The sequence below is a fragment of the Felis catus genome, chromosome B1 (genome assembly GCF_018350175.1).
Source record: "Felis catus isolate Fca126 chromosome B1, F.catus_Fca126_mat1.0, whole genome shotgun sequence".
Taxonomy (NCBI): Eukaryota; Metazoa; Chordata; class Mammalia; order Carnivora; family Felidae; genus Felis; species Felis catus.
In genome coordinates this window covers 2797072-2820205 of record NC_058371.1, presented here as the reverse complement: position 1 = coordinate 2820205, position 23134 = coordinate 2797072, and the positions used below count along the sequence as shown (strand labels likewise).

Sequence of the window (23134 nt, the reverse complement as noted above, 5' to 3'; positions counted from 1 at the left end):
GTGTGTGTGAGCAGAGGGTGAGGGTGAGCCGGAGAAGGGGGTGGGATGAGGCTCTTCAGGAGAAGGGGGTGGCATGGGGAGGACCAGCGGATCTCTCCCTGCCCATGGGGGACGGGGGGGAGAGGGAAGGAAGAACAAGCCAAACAAGCCAGGAAAACCCTTGTCAGGTCTCTGATCTGTGTGACCGGGGCTGCTCACCTTACAGAAACGCCAAGGGGAGAATAAGTTGGTATTTGGGGCCCACAAAGGGTCCTGTGCCTATTCAAGTCCCTTTTCCTCCCACAAGGCCCAGAATTCGGGCACAAGATTGGGGTTTCCCCTGCCGCCAGGCCAAGCAACCAGGGGCACTGCCTTCTGTGACACTTTTCATCGGCACTAATTCCTTAGGGCTCATTGGTTTCTGGGTTTCTCATGTTGTTTGCATATGAATGCGGACACCCACTTGGATACAACTGACCAAGTGGCCCCCTGTTCTCCACCATCTGGAGGAAACCATTTTCTGGCACCATCTTGGTTGACATTCCTTGGGATGTCATCACCCAGACCACGGCCTCACTTGTTCACGCTTAGACGTTTGCCATAGGTTATCCCTCTGGGCATCTTTGAAGGTATTAAATAGAACCCCAATTGCCACGGCTTCTGAGGACCTCTGCTCTTGCCCCTCTCCCTTCGGAGAACTTTCACATTAAATATTTATTCCAGTCTTACTTTTCCCTTTACTCAGGTTCCACCCGTGTGGTTTCATCACTTCCATTCCTTTGCAGGTTTGTTTTTTGTTTTTTGGGGGTTTTTTTTGCTGCCACAACACTTTCTTGGCACATTAGTTTCAAAGTGTGAACACACACTCACACACACACATGTTCACTCACTCAGATTTATAAATATATGTCATCAGCACCTGTTTTAGGGCAAACATACTCAATAAAAAATGTGAAAAGAGGGGTGCCTGGGTGGCTCAGTCGGTTGAGCGTCCGACTTCAGCTCAGGTCACGATCTCGCTGTCCGTGAGTTTGAGCCCCGCGTCGGGCTCCGGGCTGATGGCTCAGAGCCTGGAGCCTGCTTCCATTCTGTGTCTCCCCCTCTCTCTGCCCCTCCCCCGTTCATGCTCTGTCTCTCTCCGTCTCAAAAATAAATAAAAACGTTAAAAAAAATTTTTAAAAATGTGAAAAGACTTAGTGCTTACAGTAAAAGAGCTATTAGCCTACGCCTACCAGGGAGAAAGAGATTCAAGTGATCAGTTTTTTTTTTTTTTTTCTGGTTTAACAGAATCAGATAATTCTAAGGCAAACCAAAGAGCATTTTCACAAAGAAGGAGGTAATCATACAGAATTTGGAAATCACCACCGTAGATATGAGCTCAAAGTAAACGACCATTTCCACTGTAAATGCCAACAGTGAATCCTTCCTGACACAAGTAGAGTTTGTAAGAGTTAGTTCAGGTCATTGAAAACAATTCAGCTCATTGTAGGAGTACAGTTTTTGGCTAAATGAAATGAACTTTAGTTGACATAGGCAGTGGGATTGAAATGGAGCTATGGATTTACAAGGTTAAAGGCATTAAAGACTTTTCAGAAATAGCCATCCTGCCTGGAATTCTAAAGGTATTCCAGTTAGAGAAGAATTTGCTTGTATTATTCAGGCAAAACACTTAAATATCCATATAAGTTTTACTTTTTGTTAGATTACAATTAACATACAGTGAGTATTCTATTAGTTTCAGGCGTACAATACAGTAATTCAACAATTCTATATATTACTCAGTGCTCATCAGGATAAATGTACTCTTAATCCCCTTCTCCTGTTTCCCCATCCCCCCTCCCCCACCTCCCTCTGGTGACCACCAGTTTGCTCTCCATATTTAAGAGTCTGTTTGTCTCTTTTTCCTTTGTTCATTTGTTTTGTTTCTTAAATTCCACATAGGAGTGAAGTCATATGATATTTGTTCTTCTCTGATGAACCTATTTCACTTAGCATTATTCTAAGTCCACCCATGTTGTTGCAAAAGGCAAGATTTCATTCTTTTTTATGGTTGAGTAACATTCCTGTGTGTGTGTGTGTGTGTGTGTGTGTGTGTGTGTGTGTGTGTGTGTGTTTTAATTTAGCCATTCTCACAGGGTTCTCATTTGCATTCCCCCAATGGTTAATGATGTTAAGCATCTTTTCATGTGTCTATTGGCCATCTGTAATTTTCTTTGGAAAAGTGACTATTCAGGTCATCTGCCCATTTTTTAATTGGGTTATTTGTTTTCTTGGGGTTGAGTTGTATAAGTTCTTTATATATTTTGGGTATTAACACCTTAATGTATATATCATTTACAAATATCTTCTCCCATTCAGTATATTACCTTTTTGCTTTGTTGTTGGTTTTTTTTTTTTTTTTTTTTTTTTTTTTGCTGTATGGAAGCTTTTTGATTTTGGTGTAGTCCCAATAGTTTACTGTTGCTTTTACTTCTCTTGCCAAAGGAGACACATCTAGAAAAGTCTTTCCGTGGCCAATATCAAAGAAATTATTGCCTTTGCTTTCTTCTAGGATTTTTATGGTTTTAGGACTCGCACTTAGGATTTTAATCCATTTTGAATCCATACAAATTTTGGACAATCATTTCCTTTAAAAATACTTAAGAGAAACAGACCTAAGGATTACTTTCAAATTAGCAAATCCTTTTCACATTTTATTCATCATTGATATTATTGTAACAATACTGAAAAGTCCATTTTTTTTTCACTTTATTCGCACTTAGTACTGGTAAATTACGGATAGAAGATTCAGTGAGATTTTTGTAACATTTGGATATGTCTGATTCAACTATGATAAACCTATATAGAATTTGATTTCTAATTTACTTTTAAATAAGTAATTTTATTTATTAATATCATTCTGAAAAAGCTCTGATTTCTCCAGCTAAGTCTTCCAGGCTCAATAAATTAATCAGCTCAGTTCTGAAGGTGGTCGACTGCCTTGGATGTTCATATATGGAGAAATGGAGTGCCAACTTTGTAAAATTCATTTCATATATTATTTTACTTTAGTATATATATATGTGTATATATATATATATACATATATATATATATACTCACATATATTAAATTTTTCATACATTTTCAGCATATTTGCAGATTGCTTGAAGTCCACCCCAAGAAAATGGCGCAGGCGACACCATTACCACTATTATCACTGTTATTACATTTGTAGCTCCTGCTCTGTATTCAGTAGTTACTGTAATTCTAGGCCTTCTCCTAAGAGCATGAAAGGATGGTCTCTTTTAAGATCTATTAAACATTTGTCCTGACAGTATTAATGCAGTCTGCAGATAGATGCTGTGTGCCTGTAAGTCCAGTAACATACAGAATTCTTATGTAGGTGTGTTTCATGGAGAGGAAGGGAATGGGGGCATACGATTTTCTGATCGTTTGTGCCCAAGCTCGTTGTCAATGTCTCAATTCTATTCCAAGATTCTCAGAGTAAATTGAGACAAACGATATGTAAGATTCTTCTATGCATGTGCTCATTTACCTGATGAAGATTTTCCATGCAGGTGAACCGTGCAACTTCTCGTGGGTGATTTATCCGTTTCTATCACAGCGTCACTGCACAATCGCCAATGCACCTGCAATGAGGCCGCCGAATGCATTTTCCATGCATGATCATCCTCCTGTGACTATGTGGGTAGTAGAGAAGAGCTCCTGAAATAATAGGCCAGCGGCTTCTGTTTTGCAAGATCAAGTTCAGAGACAAGGGTCTTACCATTAAAAGCAAACGTGATCTGATCTCTCGAGAAAACAATGGTGATGCTAATAAGTATGTTTCATTTCCAGCGGTGATTTGTCCTGGCATCGAAGCTCAGCTCCCGGAGCACGTCACCTGGAGACTGGTTTCGGGGTCACTGAACGAGTATGGAGCTCAGGTCGTGCTGAGCTGCAGTCCTGGCTATTACCTGGAGGGCCAGAGGCTGGCACAGTGCCAAGCCAATGGAACGTGGAGCCTAGGCGACGAGAGACCCAGATGTCGAGGTGAGTGACCAGTGCACTTCCCAGGTCAGGTAGCCATTCTGAATTAGTGACGTCACTGACCGCCACCTTTTAACCACCCCCCCCCACTGTAAGTGATTGCCCCTATGGATTAATAATGTAACCAAATGGCGTTTCTCATCATTATAATGATGAATATGGATTTTTATGTGACATACTTAAAATGTATGATGGCTGGGTTAAATATTAAAAGTTCTATTTATTAATGATTGCATTGTATACATTTTAAAATATTCGAATACTCCGATATTTCAGATCAACTCAAAAACAAATCCAGGCCTATGTTTCAAAAGATAACTCCTTCCATGCACTGACTATTCAAACCCTCTAATTAGGATCTTGGGAAATATTATTTATGCTGAAGATATTGTGTTCTCAAATAATGACTGTCTTGAAAAGGGAGATTATTATTCTCATAGGTACAAGATAAGCAATTAAGCCTTTGAGTGGGTTTTATAACAAATATGAATAAATAGAAAAATAAAACAATATTAGTATTGTTCAGAGCACTATTTGACTCAGATATATTTAACACATACTCTTTAGTGGGTTGTTCAGAGGAAATTATCATGCACAGAAACAAGTAGACCAGTGTCAAATTTATCAAGCACACAGCTTAATAAGAAGAAACCAGAATAAAATAAGAAAAATGACAAAAGAATGCTTTGTTGTCTTTGACATAGCCATCCTAATTCAACTTTGAATAGAGCCAACGGTAAGTAAACATGTATCAAGCGCTCAGGCAGGAGCACGAAGGTAAGTTAGGGAGGGTCAGTGAACTTGAGGACCTCCTCCATAGTCCGAGTGCATGACACCACCAGGTCCCCAGACAGCCCTGCCTGAAGCCTGTTTTCCAGAGTAATCATTAACGGTTCCCTTGCCTTTGTCACAAGTGTCCTGGTTTGACTTCATTCATACTGAATTTCCTCCTTGTTCCTCTCGGTCCGAATTAGGGAATCCCCTCCTTCCCACATCCACGCGGGCCTCCCTTACAGGCACCCACTGCAAAGCTCCATGGTGTGATTCAGAGACTCAGTCACTAAGCTCAGCGAGGAGAGTGGAGGCTAAAGGACTGGGGAGCCTCTGCCTTTTGCCTCTCTCAGACTTTCTAGGCAACATTCCGTCAGTTTCGATCCAGAATCAGAGTCTTAAAAGTAGGCGCACGTAAACTGCTTGGAAGTGGGGAGTTCACGCGGGGCTTCTGCGGATGCAACCGTCCAGTCTAGTTTTTGCTGGGCTTTCTTGTTGCCTGGTGTGCCTGGGGAGGATGGTGTTAGCGTTAGGTGGGTATTTGCTATGCCACAACACGTTACACTAAAGTCCCAAATCTCCATTCCAGAAGAACTGACACAGGGAGACTCGTGTTTAGAAGAATGTTTACAAAAACCGGGGGCAGGGCCAGCCTGATTATTGAACCAAACTCCTTAGCAGGAGGTTTCTACTTCTTTGGGGGGAAGAAAGCAAAGTTGGGTTTCTACCATCTATAAATTGTGTATTTGCCTCCATTCTTCTGAAATTCTAGAAAGTCTGTCTTTCTGGCTTTAACATACCTCAGTCTGGTGATCCCAATACTAAGTTTGGTCCAGGAACAACAGCCAGAAATCCATATATCTGGAGATCTCTCCAGCCAACTTGGCATACACATGTATTTTGGAAATTGTCAGCCATTCATTGGTATGGGTTGTTGTATCACATCACACTTTGATATTTATCTATCTCAAATATCATGGACCTGTGGCCTTTTCCAGAATCAGTGGGTTCCAGTGAAATCACTGATTGCTGTTTTTTTTTTAATCATTATTTGTAGTTTTCATCATTCCAGTATGGCCAGAGTGAGTCCCTTCTCCCTGGTTTCTTCATCTTCTCCTTATGATGTCTTTCAAGTTGTCCCTGTTTTCTCAGGAAGACAGGATATTTTATGCTCATCCTGAGTTTTTCTTAACTAAACAAGGAATCAGCCATTCTCCAAGGAGCTCTGGAAACTTTTGGTGGAAAAGGGTGCTAGAGACCAGCATCTAGCATCTATGCCCAAGGGTATGCATTATGTTGTTCATATGATCAGTGGGTAGGAAGAGCTGACCAAGCTAACTATTACTTTTGTGACCAAACTGAGAATGTTGTTTTTCTTCCCCCAGAAAGACTTGATATGGATATTTTTGATTAATTTTTATCCCTACTGATACATTTTTTTAAAGTTAAAATAACTTAAATAACTCAGGGCGGTCATGACCCCAGGGGCAGCTGAGTCATGTTTGAATATTTTCACTTTGAGCAAGGCCTTCTCTTTGACTTATAACCAGGCATCTTGGCGTCATTCCTCCGGGCCTACTAAAGCAATTCCAGACTGTGGTCTACACAGCATGCCTTCACATACTTAACAGTCACCTGTCCTGTGACGCTATCTTCACGATAAACCGCCCCGAACCATCCACAGTCATGTCATGTCATCTGTTTGTGTTCATGTTCATCTGCACGTTCAGGAGGACTTTTCCAGGTAGAATGTACCGGAAAGTCCCTACTCTTGACCTTATATTTATTTGCCACACTCACTAACACTATCCGTATTTCTGACCGGAAAGCTGGCCTTACAGGTCTAGAAACACCATGTCACAACATGATTTTTTTTCTAAGTTGAGGATTTCAACATGCACATAATTGTAGAACTGAAGGCAAGAGGAAGGACGCTGCCCTGGGGGGAGAGACACCCATGGCTTGTGATCCCTGGTCACAGTGAGGGGAGGCGGTGTGGACTGCACAAATACTTGGGAGGAGAAAACAACATGGAAACGAGGCTCTACTTGGATGTTTGACAAAGCGTATGTGTATACGTGGTGTATATGTGTGTTGTGAGTGTGGTGTGTGTGTGGGGGGGGGGGTGTGTGGCGTGTGTGCGTGTGTGTGTCGGGGCAGCTTCCCCAAGTGGGTATCGCTGTCACCATCACCGTGTGGGTCCCCTGCCAGCTGAGCCCCCATCGCCCCGCTGCGAACAAGCCGCGGCCGTGCTCCCTTAGTCCTCCCTACAGGCTGGTGAGCCTGACGGAGGACAAGCCCCAGATGCCGTGGGCGCAGGGACGTTTCCCCGGAGGTGAAGGAGCGGTGGCCATAGAGCGGGCTCGCCGTCCACCGAGGGTGCATTCAGGCCCCAGGGGACCTCATGGCCGCTAGCGCGTTTCTGACCCTCCGGACGTTTCAGGACACGGTCTAATTATGCTGAGTGGCTGCGCGCGGATTTTTAAATATCCTAACTCAAGGCGAAGCTCGCAGTATGTTTGGGAAGGGCTTAGTGGAAAGTTCATGATAAATTAAAAAAAAAAAATTAACTTCTGCGGGAATCCGTTGACATTCGGGCCCGGGCATGTGTTAGCAGCGTCGCTGCACATGAGACACAGCCCTACGAGTTGAGCGATCCCAGAAGCTGGAACTTCAACAACAATGACGTTCCGATCATGACCTCCCCTGTCCGAATTCCTGCTGAGACATCCTCCCCAGGACACACGCCAGCTGCCTGTGTCCGTCTGTCTGTTTGAAATGGAACCACAGCGGGGACCCCTCAGAGTAAGATCGGCTCCATTCAAAACCCCGGTCTACGTGGCACAGCCGTAAACATTGTCGTCCCTTGAATCGTCAATCGAGGCGTTCACACGGATTCAGCCCACGAAATAGGTCCCCAGGTCAGTTCCGCGTCAGTTGGCCCCGACCGAGCCCTGATCCGGTACCAAGCGTCGCTTTGGCACTTGCACGCACCCTCTCGTTAGAGCCAGCGCGTGGCTCTGCGGGCAGGCGTTGGTAGGAACGCGTAAGAGAGGAACTAAGGAGGACCCCGGAATCTTGGAGGAAACCGGCCTCCCCGTAACCAGCAAAGCGAGGACCGAAGCTGAGTAGCCTGGAGCCAGGGTCTGTGTTCTTCTTCGCTTCATTTGCTGCCTCCGATCAGCTCGCTATCGATAAGAACTCCGTAACGATCAGCTACCCTCGGCCTGGGCCCTAACCCCTTTACGCAGAGTAACTCAGCAAGTTCTTGGTGCCCTCAGAAGAGTCTTCAGACCCTTGGTCGTGACCCGTCCAAAACCACACGTAAGCCTCTGGGAACAGTCAGCCTTGATGACTCCACGGTCCCAACAAGTCACACAAGTACTTGGAGGGAACGGGGAGCCAGGCCTGCGGTTGACACGGGCGTCCTGTTTTCATCACACGTCACTAAGTGCGGCTGACGGCCCCGGGCACGACCGCTCCTGTTCTGCAACAGGTGTCCGGTGGCTGCCTCGTGGCTCTCGTGGCCGATACACACGGAAGGGTGGGCGGGCGGGCGGCCCGCGCGCTTGACTGATCTGCCCCCGTGGCTGTGTCCCTCCACCGCATGGTTTTGGAATCCGCTCTAAGCGCGCACGTTTCCATTCCAAGGGCGTAAGAGGAGGAAAATTAAGCCTCCTAGATAGTTGACCTGTCTGACCCTAACCAGACATCCCCGTCCCTGATAAGAATTAAGGCTGAGGATTTTGTCATGCTTAAGCAAGAGAATAACCCGCAGACTTGAAGTAACATTCGCTTTTTGTTTGCCTTCCAGTGATCTCGTGTGGAAGCCTCTCCTTTCCGCCAAACGGTAACAAGATTGGCACGCTCACAGTTTATGGGGCCACAGCTATATTTACGTGCAACACGGGCTACACCCTGGTGGGGTCTCACGTCAGAGAATGCTTAGCAAATGGACTCTGGAGTGGCTCCGAAACTCGCTGTCTGGGTAAATCCATCTATCATCTGGTATTTCTTTAATTTAGCTAAGCCTGAAAAATAGACTGTGGTTGGGCAAGGCATAACACCTCTTGCTATAAATGTTCCAACAGAGAAACTAAATCCTACCTGCGGTCTTAGGGCTACACTTCACACAGCAACTTCTTTAAGTATCGAAGGGGATTATTTTTTAATCTGGCCAATAAATGAAAGTCGCATATTGCCTTGAGTGACTTAGAAACTATTTTCTACAGCGCTGAGGGTGTCATCGCAACTTTATGCCATCAGTTTAGGACACACAAAAATGATACTCAAAAATACGACATGCTTTATCTTTAAAAGAAATTTTACATTGTGTCAGTAAGTGGAAGTGACTAGGATCAATCAGCATAAGTACAATGAATTATTTCGAGAAGAGTGTGTGCTCAGTCACATGTTCTTCCTTCGCTTAGATTAAAATTTTCTGCATGATAATTTTAAAAAATTGAGTTGAAAATCTTTTTCGTTGAAAAAAAATCTAGGGAATAAACATAAGAAATTGTTGAATTGGCAGCTTAAAGCACGGACTTACCATGCTCCTGTAGGTCTCCAAGTCATCTTTAAAATATGTTAACTGCCTTTTGTCCTTTTGACCTCTTTGTGGGACCTCAATAATTTTGTAATCGCTCAAAAGCTATAGAAGCTGGAAAGTTTAAGCCTCTGACTCTCCATGGGCTGGAAATCACTTCAGGAAGGAAGCCAGGACCAGTAAATTTTTGAATAGTAAAAATCTGGTCTTTTTACTTGAGATAATTTGAAGAAATGCTCAGGAGAATTTGGGGGAAAAGAGAGAGAGAGAGAAAATGAATCTAAATAATAATTCCAGAGAAAATCAACCAACGAAAGGAGTTTCTTTCTCACTCTTATTCATGAAAGGACACCTGCTTTCTTTCTTTTTTTTTTTTTCATTCTAGAGAGAGGGAGAGAGAGAGAGTGAGCGAGCAGGGGGGAGGGGCAGAGGGAAAGAGAGAGAATCTGAAGTAGGCTGCATGTTCAGCCCAGAGCCCTATGCGGGGTTCGATCTCATGACCGTGAGATCATGACCTGAAATGAAGAGTCAGGCGCTCAACCAACTGAGCCACCCAGGTGCCCCTGACACCTGCTTTCTTTAAGTTACTGTCATACCTATATGGAAGCTGCCAGCATACCCTGTGTGTGTAAATACATATATTATTGCTGAGTGTGGTCAGTATGGTTGTCAGTAGACTGTGAAACTTCCTTGGAATGTGTGTGGGATTTTGTGTTGATAGTCACTAGTGCCTCTGAGATTTTCTGTGCCTTCCTACGTGTCATTATAAAATGTCTGGTCATTGAGTACCACTCTCCGTAAGGCGGCCCTCCTTTGGGGTAGCTCTTCTCTGTTACCTTGAGTGACAGACACTTGGTGCTAGGAAGGCAACCAGGTGGTCTAAGAAACGTACTCGTCTGCTCTAATTGCGATAATGGAAAGCAGTGACAATTTACATTTGACTAGTGACCTACTGGTTACAAAAGCCTCATGAGGTGAGATGGTTACTGTGGCCTCACGGAGTTTGAGTGGCACAATTTCTATCACTGACATCCTGGGGTCTGCTGGGGTCTTGTTGATTCCCAAGAAACCTTCACTTTTTCTCTGGTGTTCTTCTTGACGGCAGATAAGGACTTCGAAGTCGAAAGGTCGAACAGCGTGTTGTATAGTTGTCTGGGCCAGTGTGCCGCAAAGTATGGCTTAGGTACGATACAATATGTCTTAGAAGCTTTTGGGAGAGGGAGTGTTCTGAAGGGATGGAAACTGAAAATAAAGAGGAATAAAACTGTCTGGAAAAGAATATATAACACATTAGCGTAGGAGGACCTAGATGTAAAATATAAGGAATGATAAAATTGGAAGAGGCAGAGAATATGAAAGAAAAACAACTAGAAAAATATTAGATAGGACACATTGCCACATATATTTATAACACAACGAGCAAAGGATGGGTAATACACTTAGTATAAATATTTCAAAAGTCAGCGAACGCAGTTGCACAACTACCACTGCGACTTGAAAGTGTAATTCGTGATACAGGCACACCTCCGAGATAACTGTGGATTTGGTTCTAGACCAACACAATAAAGCAAATATTACAATACAGTGAGTCAAGTGTATTTTTTGTTTTCCCCATGCACATGAAAGCTATATTTACACTATACTGTAGTCCAGTAAGTGTGCGATAGCACTACGTGGAAAAACAATGATGTACAGTTGACCCTTGAACTACACGGCAGTTAGGGGCTCTGACTCCTCCCTCCTGTCAAAAATCTACATACAACTTTTGAGCCCCTAAAAACTGAACCTCTGATAGCTTATCGCTGACCAAAAGCCTTACTGATAACATATAAATGAACACGTATTTTGTATGTTGTGTGTAATATATACTGTATGCTTATAATCAGGTAAGCTAGAGAAAATAAAATGTCCTTAAGGGACACCCGGATGGCTCAGTCACTTAATCTCCATCCAACTCTTTTTTTTTTAATATTTTTATTTATATTTGAGAGAGAGAGAGAGAGAGAGAGAGAGAGAGAGAGAGAGAGAGACAGTACGAGTGAGGGAGGGGCGGAAAGAGAGGGAGACACAGAATGCGAAGCAGGCTCCAGGCTCTGAGCTGTCAGCACAGCGCCCGATGTGGGGCTCGAACTCCTGAACCATGAGATCATGACCTGAGCCGAAGTTGGACGCTCACCCGACTGAGCCACCCAGGTGCCCCTAACTCCATCCAACTCTTAATTTCAGCTCATGTCAAGGTCTCATGGTTGTGAGATCAGGCCCCACGTTGGGCTCCGCACTAAGCGTGGAGCCTGCTTGGGATTCTCTCTCTCCTTCTTTCTCCGTGCCCCCCCTGTGTCTCAAACTAAATAAATAAGCCGAGAGAAAATTTATTAAGAAAACCATAAAGGACAGGAAATACATTTACAGTACTGGATTTGCTGAAAAAAATCCACGTGTATGTGTACCCACACAGTTCAAACCTGCGTTGTTCAAGGGTCAAATGTACACGCCTCAATTTAAAAATACTTCATTGCTAGAAACTGCTACACAATCCGAGCTTTCAGCTGCTCACAACCTTTTTGCTGGTGGAGAGTCTTGCCTCAGTTGTGATGGTTCCTGACTGATCAGGATGGGGTCAGCTGAAGGTCAGGGTGGCTGTGGCTGTTCCCTAAGATGAGGCAGCGTGGAAGTTTCCCACATAGACCGGCTCTTCCTTTTATGAACAACTTCTCTGCAGCATGTGATGGAGTTTGATAGCATTTTGCCCACAGTGGGACTTCTTCCGGCTTTGGAGCCACCGTCTCAAACCCTGCCGCGGCTTTCTCAACTCGGTTTATGTCGTGTTCTCAGTCCTTTGTCGTCATTTCAGTGACCATCACAGCATCTGCCCCAGGACTGGATTCCATCTCAGGAAACCCCTTTCTTTGCTTGTCCCCATGAAGCGTCTCCTCATCTCTTCAAGTTTGATCATGAGACGCGGCCCCTCGTCCACTTGTGACTCTCGTTCTCTGGCTCCTTCCACCACGTCTGCCTCTACTTCCCCATGAAGTCTTGAATTCCTCAAAGTCACCCATAAAGGTTGGAGTCCACTTGTTCCAGACTCCTATTTATGCTGATATTTTGACCTCTTCCCATGAGCCACGGATGTTCTTAATGGCATCTAGGGTGGTGAGTCCGATCTGGAAGGTCTTCAGGTTACTTGCCCAGATACATGAGAGGAATCACCATCTATGGCATCTATAGCCTCGTGAAATGCATTTCTTCAATAGTAAGATGTGAAAGTTGAAATGATTCCTTGATCCACGGGCTGCAGAATGGATGCTCTGTTAACGGGCGTGAAAACCGCATTCGTCTCATCGTGCGCCTCCATCAGAGCTCTTGGGTGACCAGGTGCGCTGTCAGTGAGTGGCAGTGGTTTGAAAGGGATCTTTTTTCCTCTGAGCAATAAGCTCTCAACAGTGGGTTCTCAATACTCAGTAAATCGTGTTGGAAACAGACATGTGGCCATCGGCTGTGTTGTTCTCGTCCTAGAGCACAGGCAGAGCCGATGTAGCCCAATTCTGAAGGGCCCGCGGATTTTCAGAATGGTACGTGGGCATCGGCTTGCACTCAAGGCACCGGATGCCTTAGCCCCTGACAACAGCGTCAGTCTTCCTTTGAAGCTCTGAAGCCAGGCATCGACTTCTCTCTGGCGGGGAAAGCTCTGCAGCATCTTGTTCTAACAGAAGGCTGTTTCACCGACACTGAAAATCTGTTGTTTGGTGTAGCCACCGTCACGAATGATCTCCGCTAGATCTTCTGGAGAACCCGCCGCAGCTTCAGCCTCAGCACTTGCTGCTTCACCTTGAGCTTTTACGCTACAGAGACGGCTTCTTTCCTTCGTCCTCACCGACAAACCTCTGCTGGCCTTAAGCTTTTCTTCTGCAGCTGCCTCCCCTCTCTCCACCTTCGTAGCGTTACAGAGAGTTCGGGCCTTGCCCGGATTGGGCTTTGGCTTAAGGGAATGCTGGGGCCGGTGTGATCTGTCTAGACCGCTCAGACTTCCTCCTCGTCAGCAATAAGGCTATTTCAGGTTATTATTATTCGTACGCTCACTGGAGTAGCATTTTCTTTTTTTCAACGTTTATTTATTTTGGGGACAGAGAGAGACAGAGCATGAACGGGGGAGGGGCAGAGAGAGAGGGAGACACAGAATCGGAAACAGGCTCCAGGCTCTGAGCCATCAGCCCAGAGCCCGACGCGGGGCTCGAACTCACGGACCGCGAGATCGTGACCTGGCTGAAGTCGGACGCCTAACCGACTGCGCCACCCAGGCGCCCCTGGAGTAGCATTTTTAATTTTCTTCAAGGGCTTTTCTTTTGCATTTACAACTGGGCCAGCTGTTTGGGGCAAGAGGCCTAACCTTTGGCCCAAGGCTTTCAACATGCCTTTCTCACTAAGCTTATTCATTTCTGGATTTTGATTTAAAGTGAGATATGTGTGGCTCTTTCACTTGAAAACTCAGAGGTCATCACGGGGTTATTAATTAGCCTAATTTTAATACTGTTGTGTCTCAGGGAATAGGACAGCCGGAGGAGACAGATGCAGCAGTCAGTACACACATGACACCCATCAGTCAAGTTCACGGTCTCATATGCACGTGGTTTGGGGTGCCCCAAACCCCATTACAATAGTACCAGCAAAGATCACTGATCACAGAGCACCATCACAAATATAATCAAATATAATCAGGTTTGAAATGTTGTAAGAATTACCAAAACGAGACACAGAGACACAAAGTGAGCAGACACTGTTAGAAAAATGGCACCAATATACCTGCTCAGTGCAAGGTGGTCAAAAACCTTCACTTGATAAAAATACAGTATTGGCAAAGCAAGATAAAATGAGGTATGCGTGTGCATGGAGTGTGACAATGAAAGGTTATCTCTTGTCCTGAATAATAGATCACTTATGTCTAGATAACATAGTATAAACCAGTAAGAACATATGTCTGTGGGACCCAAGGAGATATGGCCGAGGCCGGGGTGGGGATGGGGGAAACAGACGGGAGAACAGAGGTAAAGTCAGCGCTAGAGAAAATTCTCAACGGGCCAGACAGATAAAGGGAGTAGAGGATCCAGTCCTAAATCCGGCACAAAGATTTGATAAAGTAGATAACGGATACCACCATAACCTCAAAGTCACCCGGATGCCTGACTTGTATACAGTGATTTGAATGATATTATTTATTGACAGTGAAACATGTACAAGACAATTTTCAATTATATTGACTTCGTTAGAATGCGCAGGAGGTGCTCACGGCTACCGTTCATAGCTAAGAAATGACTTACAACAGTGAGGAATCTGCCCAACGTTGTAAAATCAATAGTATCACAAACAGAATGGAAACCTAGGCAGTTTGACCGGAGAACACAGACTTCTTAACATTAGGGTATCTAACTAACGTATCCGAGCAGATATTGTGTTATTTTGCCAGTAATTGTATTTCTCAAAGGAAGATGTAATAAAAGAGTGCACTACGTGCATTGTGCTAATTCTGACCAGTAAGGTGGCATCAGTTGGTTGGTTGATCCTGGGGGTAAAATGGCTGCTCACCCCAGGCGTGCCCTCAAAAGAAGGTTGGTGCCTTCGTCGTCGCATGTGGCTAATCTCATCCTTCATGTTGCGCTGCTCCCAGACCTCTTGCTTACCAGTCTTGCCAGTATTTTCCCTCCATTTCTTGCCCTCTGAATTGTTTCTTTGTCCATTGCAATGCTATGGATCTCCAGAAAATCTGGATTTGTACCCAGCTGAATGACCTTGGGGGACTCTCAGGTTCTCCTGGACCCTATGAGGGTAAACTGGACAGTGATGAAGGGGAAATGACTTATAATGACAGTGGAGGCAGTCAGGGAGAGTCTTTTTAAGAAATCAAGGCAAATAATGGATAAAACCCCATGGAATCAACTTTAAAGGAGACATCCCTTTTTAAAGAAGACAAAACAACCCCGAGAATTTCTGACTTTGAGAAACAGATCACCCCAATGAAGAGAAAAATGGAAAATTACCCAAAGAAATGGAGACAGTTACATGAGATGTTCTACAAGAAACTCAGTTTGCAAGCAAAACAATAACCCTACAATGTACCAAGGGAATTAAAATACAGGTGAAGGTCATGCTGTGAAGGATAGATTCACCACGAGCGGGGTGCAGTGAAAAGATTCAGGACCATGAAAGTGTAAGGACCCTGTAGAATGCAGGTTTGAAATAAGAACCAAATTCACTCGTTGTGGTTGGTATTGAGATAGTGGATGGCCCAAGTAAAGCAGAAGGGCTCAGCTTCCTCTTCATTCTGTCTTCTGTGTCATGAATCGCTCTGGAATGCAAAGGTTAGAACCTGCTTTTGTATCAGAAACCAGTACCCCAGGAGAGAAAAGGAGTCTGTCCAGGAGAACTTGAGAGTTTGAGTGGAGTGGCTGGGGGGACCCTGGAGGAGGTGTCCAAGTCACTGACAGTCCCTCTGCCAGTGGCTCGTTATTAAAAGGAACGTGTAGTGTGATTTTTCACACGAAAAGGAAAGAAGCAAGCTGGCAGGAACGGCGGATCTGTTAATTTGATGATCCACAGAGCTGTTGGTCAACTCTGTCGTTGGCAAGATCTGTGGTGACGCATGCTTATGAAGAACGCGTATAGTTTCACAAAATAACATGCAAGTCTGGGTTCATCTTTGTCTGACCTTGCTTTTAGATGGGTGTTTAGAAATACCCTTTAGAAATGGTGCTTCCGAATTTGGCAAGACGTAGATCAAGGTTTTCTGTTACGACTCTCACAGTCAAGAAAGTATAGGAGCGCTATGTTGTCTTTTAACGACGACGGAAGGAGCTTTCCACAGTGACATCAATTAGTGGGTTGATGCGACTGGAAAGCAGATTTCCAGTTGTGTAGTTCTCTCCCTCATTCCAGACTTCTCCCAGAAGTCTACCCCAAGACTTCTATCCACATCTTGAGTAGAGGCGTAATAACGCCAGCTGAAAGAGCGAGAGTAAATATTTGGCAACCGATTCAGAATGTCACCAATTTCAGTGACAGACAAAACACATATGAAAATAATGCAATTCATGGAAAGCTCCACTCTAAGTAAAAAGTGAAACACCTTGCAATGTACACGACGAGGAGAAAGTTATGAAACCCTAGCCCTCATGGGAGGATCTGGTGTTCTCAAGGTGAGAAGGCTCATAAACGCAGAGGTAGCCCTGAGACTGATGGCGTCCAGGCTTCATGAACAGGACCCACCTCATTCTCTGGCTAGGAGGTCCGCGTCCACAGTGATGATACCGCTTCCGTGAAATAGTTCAAGCGGGCGGTGAAAAACTGGCACGAACCTGTGCTCAAGGATGTAGTAAACGTGACAGGTGAAGAATGTTTGGAGAACCTGTGATCATCAGTTTGACTGCAAGACAAGTTAGGAAGTAAATAATAGCCATTTTCAAGTATTTAAAATGGTATCGAGAGGTGGAATAAACCCATTTTGGTAAACCGTTTTACGTTACCAGTGTCAGCCCTGATGGATGGATAGTGCCCACCACAAAGACCTGTATTGAGATCTCTAAGTTTTAATCAGGTGGGGACAGGGGGATAAAAAAGCAAAGAAACAAAAATAAAATGAATTAAGTACATCTACCAAAGGCAAGAGCCAGGGTTGCCATTGACATTAGTGATGCCTAGTTTGATTCATTTGTTTGGAATGGCAGACACTGTGCGGAAAAATAGTTTTCAGACTACGTGTAAGAAGTTCCTTGCCTTTATTTATTTTTTAACATGTTAGATCTGCCCCAAAATGCAAAGAGCAGTTCACACAGAAGGCAGTCGCCCGTTCGGTAGGCTTTTACGTGTAGGATTCCTTTAGACTTGGAGCCTCATTGATTCCACGTCCCAGATGCTTTTCATTAGAATGCAAAATGCTTTGATGAAAGCATTTTTTTCCAAGTGTGTGAGGCATCTTGTTTTTTAATGGTTACTGGAAAAAGAAATACTTTGGCCTGAGAAGTTGCTTCTCTTTCCTGTGGAACGTGGATCATATTTCCAGTTGTAGCACTGTGGTTATTTCCAGCGATTTCCAGCAGGAAAGACCATGCCAGGGTCCTCCGATGATCACTGCAGCAGAAATGGCTAAGCACGTGGACCGACAGCACTTTCACACTGGGACGCTGGGGACTGTATCTGCAGGAGAGCTGTATTTACAGAGATGAAGGATAGTCTTCTTTGCTAAACACTCCGGCACTGAATCCACGCTGTGTGGGAGCTCGCTGGTCTGAATTCTATGCCAGAACCTTTGAGACAGGATGCAGTGAGGGAAGCCGCTCGACCCTGTGTGCGGACATCATGGTAGCTTAGCTCCAGGCAAAGGGAGGCCTGTGTGCACCCCAGGATCTTAGCGTGCGCTTAATCGATGCTGTCATTCTCGCCTTACTACTGGGGTCTCCCAGCGCTCTGCGAATCACCAAGGGCTTGTTCTAGTTTACCATCTGTGTTGTGCGATGCTACACATCTCCCTGGGCTAAGCAGTTAAGCGCTGGGAATGCTGACCCCATATCTACTCATCAGGTACCTCAGAATCCATCGGGGAAGTTTGATGATCCCCATGGTCCCTTCCGTTTATCTTCCCTGTGGTAGTTTGCACTGAGCCCAGCAGACAGCACACAGACTAGACGAGGTGGTACGCTTGTAACCCAGGTCTCCCGCTGTAGAGACCTACATTAACCTCTTGATGACATTTATATCATTTAGACTTTCTCACACGTAATAACGCTTCATCTCCGGCACCTGGCCACCTCTTTAGTACGTGGTATTCGAGATGTCAGTGATAGACCGAGATGTTACCCACACAAAGAACATGTTCCTTTTTTGGTAGGTTGTTTTGCTAGTATTCGAAATAAGGTTGCCTTTGCTGTACTATAATGGCCTATGAAGAGATGAATTTTTTTGTACGTATAATAGCACGGTGACATTCGTATGGCTGAAATAGCTAGATGATATGATTCAAAATAATACTGTTGGGTCATACTCTCTCATAGTTCTTAGAGAATAGAATTGGCAAATATTCTGCAAACGCCTGGTGTTTTAGGATAGATCCGTGTAAAAAAAATTTAACAGCCAATTACGGTAATGCTTATATTACAGCAGAATTGCAGCAGCGGAGTGGAAAGTTTACGCCCCCACCCCTGATCTCTGGTACACAACGTTCTGTGTACAATTTAGCTGTATAATGCCGGGGAAGGGAAAATATTTGGCAACGGCCAGTGCTAGTCGTCACATGTTACATATGCATCGTCAGTGGCTGGGAGATAAATGTCACAAAACACTCCCCAGCCGCAAGCGCTTCTGTCCGTATTTCTGAATATTCTCTAATGATATTCATCCGATTCCTCAGGAAACGTGGCGTAGGGTGTAAAGGTTAATAGGATCCAGTTCTTCTGTTTTCAGGAATTTATAATCAGAGGAATAAAGAAGATAAATACCAAGTGCCTTTAATAAGAAGGTGAGATTAATGAAGGGCAAAAGAGAGAACTCGGGGTGGGAGATTGGCCGGTGGAGGAAGCCGTTTGGAGCGATGGTGGGAATGTGCACAAGCAGAAGTGGAGCGAGTTCATCCCAGAAACTCCGATGTGCATCCAGTGCTGCAGGAGGTGGTCCGGATGGTCCAGAAGGCTGGCCCACCGGCATGCAGCCTGTCCTGGGGAAGTGCTCTGTGTAGAGTCCCAGGAAAGGGGGGTGTGCACTAATGTGGCAACGCGCTCATGGAGGAGAAGCCATCTGATTGTTCGGGTTCAGGCTCTGGTTCAGGCACAGGCTCGAGGCTGGGGTGCGGGGCCACACCCTGCTCTCGGAATCACACTCTGCCGGCGGAGATACGTAGGGGAGAAAGATTAGGTGTCTATTTGCTGAGTTCACAATGCAGCAAAACAGCAAAAAATCTAGAAGTCTGGGTATTTTTTAAGCTTATTTTTTTAACGTTTATTTATCATTGAGAGACAGAGAGACACAGAGGGTGAACAGGGGAGGGGTAGAGAAAGGGGGAGACACAGAATCTGAAGCAGGCTCCAGGCTCCGAGCTGTCAGCACAGCGCCCGATGCGGGGCTCAAATTCACAAACTGCAAGATCATGACCTGAGCCGAAGTCGGTCACTTAACCAACTGAGCCACCCAGGCACCCCTTTTTAAGTTTATTTTTAAGAGAGAGAGAGAGAGAGAGAGAGAGAGAACGAGAGAGCGCATGCACACAGGCAGGGGAAGGCAAAGAAGGAAGTATGTGCAAAGTGACAGTGTGATTATTTGGGGAGCTGTACAAAAAGGGACAGATAAAGGACTTCTGAAAGCCCCAGAGACTACCCAAATCCTGAAACTTTTATTTATATTAAGTATGGCTTAAACTAATTCTCTTGGCACTAGGAAGTGTCAAAAAAGATTTGAGACAAACATTTTGCGGCGAAGATTGGGCCCTCCTTTGATGTACTCACGCACTAAGTGTCGTGTACCTCCTATAAGCAGATACCTAGATGTCCTTGGAAAAATTCCCTTGCTGTCCATGGCACCACATTTTCTCAGACTTAGGCAAAGTTGCTGAGCACTGCCCCTAGAAATCACACTTGTGGGAGATCAAAGTCTTGTCTCTCAGCACTCAGACGTGTTCCTTTAATACGTACAGATCTGAAGATTCAGATGCATCCAATGGTGTTTAATGCCAACGAGTTTCTCTGCATGTAAGAATCTGAACCGTCTGACATTTTGTGACTGTTTGTTAATACTCAAGAAGAGCTTGTCAATTGGCTTTGGGATCCACTGCCAAATAACCTTGCCTTTAGCGCAAAGCCAGTGTTACTGCCCAGAATGGAGAGGATGGGACAAACTGCATTTCTAATTCTTACGCAGGTACTGGGCATTTATAATGATTATTATTTTATTTTCAGCAATAAGTACCAATAATCACAAAGCAAATATGGAGGTTGAATATTTGGTTTGTAGATTTTCTAAAAATGTGTAAATGTGTTCCGTTTTAATCCCCAGATCAATATTGGTATTTGTGCAGACACAAACCAATGCAGTGAAAAGGTGACCTTACAGTAGTGAACTCTCAGGTTGGGGAGGAGTGTGTGTGTGTGTGTGTGTGAGAATGTGACCTGATGATAGGAGAGAGATCCAGGTATACAGTTCCGTTTAATGGCACGGATTCCACACCAAGGGATGCAGGGCTCTGGGTCCATAGAGTGCACACCTATAACGTGGGAGATAGCATGCCCACCATCTCTACTGGTGCAGTGCGTTTCTATGGAATATGGGCGAAAGTGGAGCTTATTTACATTTCCAAATCACCGAATTCATTTCTAAAATCGTACAAGTGCACATAATTGTAAGACACTCTAACACGCATTACTTGAAAGTACATTAAAACCTTGGATTCTGAGTAACTTGTTCTGCGAAGGTTCCACCAGATGAGCAAACATTTCTAGTAAATTTTAACTTGATGTACGAGCGATGTCTTGCGATACGAGTCGTAGGTGACGCCCAATGTTACACGATCACAACTGAGCCAATGGTTCCGGAAATTCACTTTGATATACGAGTGCTTTGGACGACAAGCATGTTTCCAGAACAAATTATGCTCACAAACCAAGGTTTTACTGTAACTTGAAAGTTGGAAGTGTTCAGCGTTTGCATGTGTTGGGATATTAAGGTATATCTGCCAGCTGACATATGACACCCTGGGTCAGTCACTCAGAAAAGTCACCAGTAGAAATCAGTGTGTTTTCAAAGGGCTGTGGACCGCATGGCTCCTTACAGAATGAGAAACAAATAGAGAAACACCGTAGGAAGCTACTCTAAATATTGCTCACATCCTATGAATGGATAAGGTTCCTGCTCTAAAATAGAGCATTCCAGAAAGCACGGATAGCATCCTTACAAGTGCTGGAGGAATCCGGTTCATTCGAGAACAAGTTTTCACAATAATTCACTCTACCAGAAACACGTTCAGGAAAGCACCTGTGTCCTCTCAGAAATGTTAGACCACACCTGCTAAGACATGGGGTTTAGATGGATCTAGAAAGAGCTGCTTGGAGGAGCCTGTCCTGCTCTGAGTCCTGCAGTAGTGGGTGAAGCCTGCATCGCTGCCTGCCTGGTCCCCACGTGCTGGCCGTGTGGTGGATGATCACCCTGCTGACCCCCAAGACTGCAGACAGCAGCCTGGGCTCCCCAGGGATCCCAGCCGCGTCCCAGCCCCTCTGATCCTGCCTCTGGCAAGTTTGCAGGGAACCCTTGACCCAGGGGGAATCCAAGAAACCAGGACACCCCTTCCTGGCCTCAGTAATTCCTGCCCCCCCCCACTTGTTTCCAGCTTTCAGTCTACCTTCCTACCCATCTCTTTTTAGTTAAATTTCTTGGGCAGGGCGCCAAGGTTGGTTAAGTCCGTTAAGCGTCTGACTTTGGCTCAGGTTGTGATCTCATGGTCCGTGGGTTCGAGCCCCATGTCGGGCTCTGTGTTGACAGCTGGGAGCCTGGAGCCTGCTCCAGATTCCGTCTCCCTCTTACTCTGCCCCTCCCCTGCTTGCACTCTGTCTCTCTCTCTCTCAAAAACAAATAAACATTAAAAAAAAAAAACTTCTTGGGCAAATTTTATCCCTCCTAACCCAATTTTAGAGAAAGATTATCAAAAGACATTCTCTTTTTTTTATCTGGAGCATTCTAACTGCAATATAGTAACAGTTTATGAATGGAAACAATAATGCAGCCTTCATTATATACAGAATAGCATAGACTATAAGCCAGGAATTTTCAAAGCCTGTAGCACAAAGCAATTACCTGGCAAAGGAGGTGATACATCCAGGTGGCTGTGACCTGGCCTATTCCACTGCAGCACAAATGAAATCTCGGTTGTTCTGGAAATTCTGAAGGGTCCCTATTCTATCCTTCAATGGTCTCCATAGGCCAATAGAATGATGGTCACTCATGGTGTAGCCTGTGGGCTCCAGAGAACCATCCGCCCGACACTGGGCAGCACCCACGCTGGCACTGAGTTCCTAATTCAGCTACTGATTCACAACCAGTTATAAGAGTTGGGTGATTTCTGCAGTGCAGACATACTGATTCCGCACTTGGAAAAAAGGTAGAAAATGTAACGTTCCAGAACCGTGGAAGAAATAGATTTGGTCATTCTTACTTGAAGTAAAAGGAAATTTGGCAATTCCTGTAGGAGATATTCCTATACCTATCTAGCTGGCTACAGAATTAAAAATCCCGTAGAGTGACAGTTTTTACCACTCTGCCTCGTCCCGAGCCCTAGTCGGTGCTCTCGGGTTCCGCTTAGTGGCAGATTACTAAATTCACAGGTAGGATTGATCCAGAAATAAAGCAGCCCGCATGCTTGTCACTCCCAGATTTTCTTTGCACACTTTACTGAAAGCATTTCCAGCTGATATTTCTCAAGAACTGAGTTCCTGGTGTGATTCTCTTGGCTACAGAATTGCCTGTAGAAAACAGTGAGTGATCTGTGTTTAAGCGGAAGCCAAATGTTAGCAAAGAACAAAGAAGCAAACAAATAACAACAACAAAAAGTAGGATCTAGGACCAACTATATACTCACATCGTTTTAATTAGTTGATACTTTGCTTTGAATTTCTTTTTTTTTTATTTTGTAGTTAATAGATTTTCTTATCCTTTGCTATCGCTTACACTTAGCAGGATTGTAGTAGCGAAACCCATCCAAGTAGTGGAAGACGCATGAAGTAAAGAACAGTGTGTACAGTTATAAGCAGATAAAAGTGGATGCCCTTCCAGTAAATGGATAATGTG

The 23134-nt window shown here is 44.7% G+C and overlaps 1 protein-coding gene across 3 annotated transcripts in view; it reads left to right on the top strand.

Annotated features, from left to right (window-relative positions):
• Positions 1-23134, top strand: part of CSMD1 (CUB and Sushi multiple domains 1) — a 2016427-nt gene that overhangs the window by 1928875 nt on the left and 64418 nt on the right. For all 3 annotated transcript variants that reach the window (XM_045056760.1, XM_045056761.1, XM_045056762.1), the window contains 2 exons: positions 3820-4014; positions 8597-8770. In XM_045056760.1, the coding sequence (XP_044912695.1) occupies positions 3820-4014; positions 8597-8770 (369 nt within the window). The remainder of the gene's footprint in view (positions 1-3819; positions 4015-8596; positions 8771-23134) is intronic.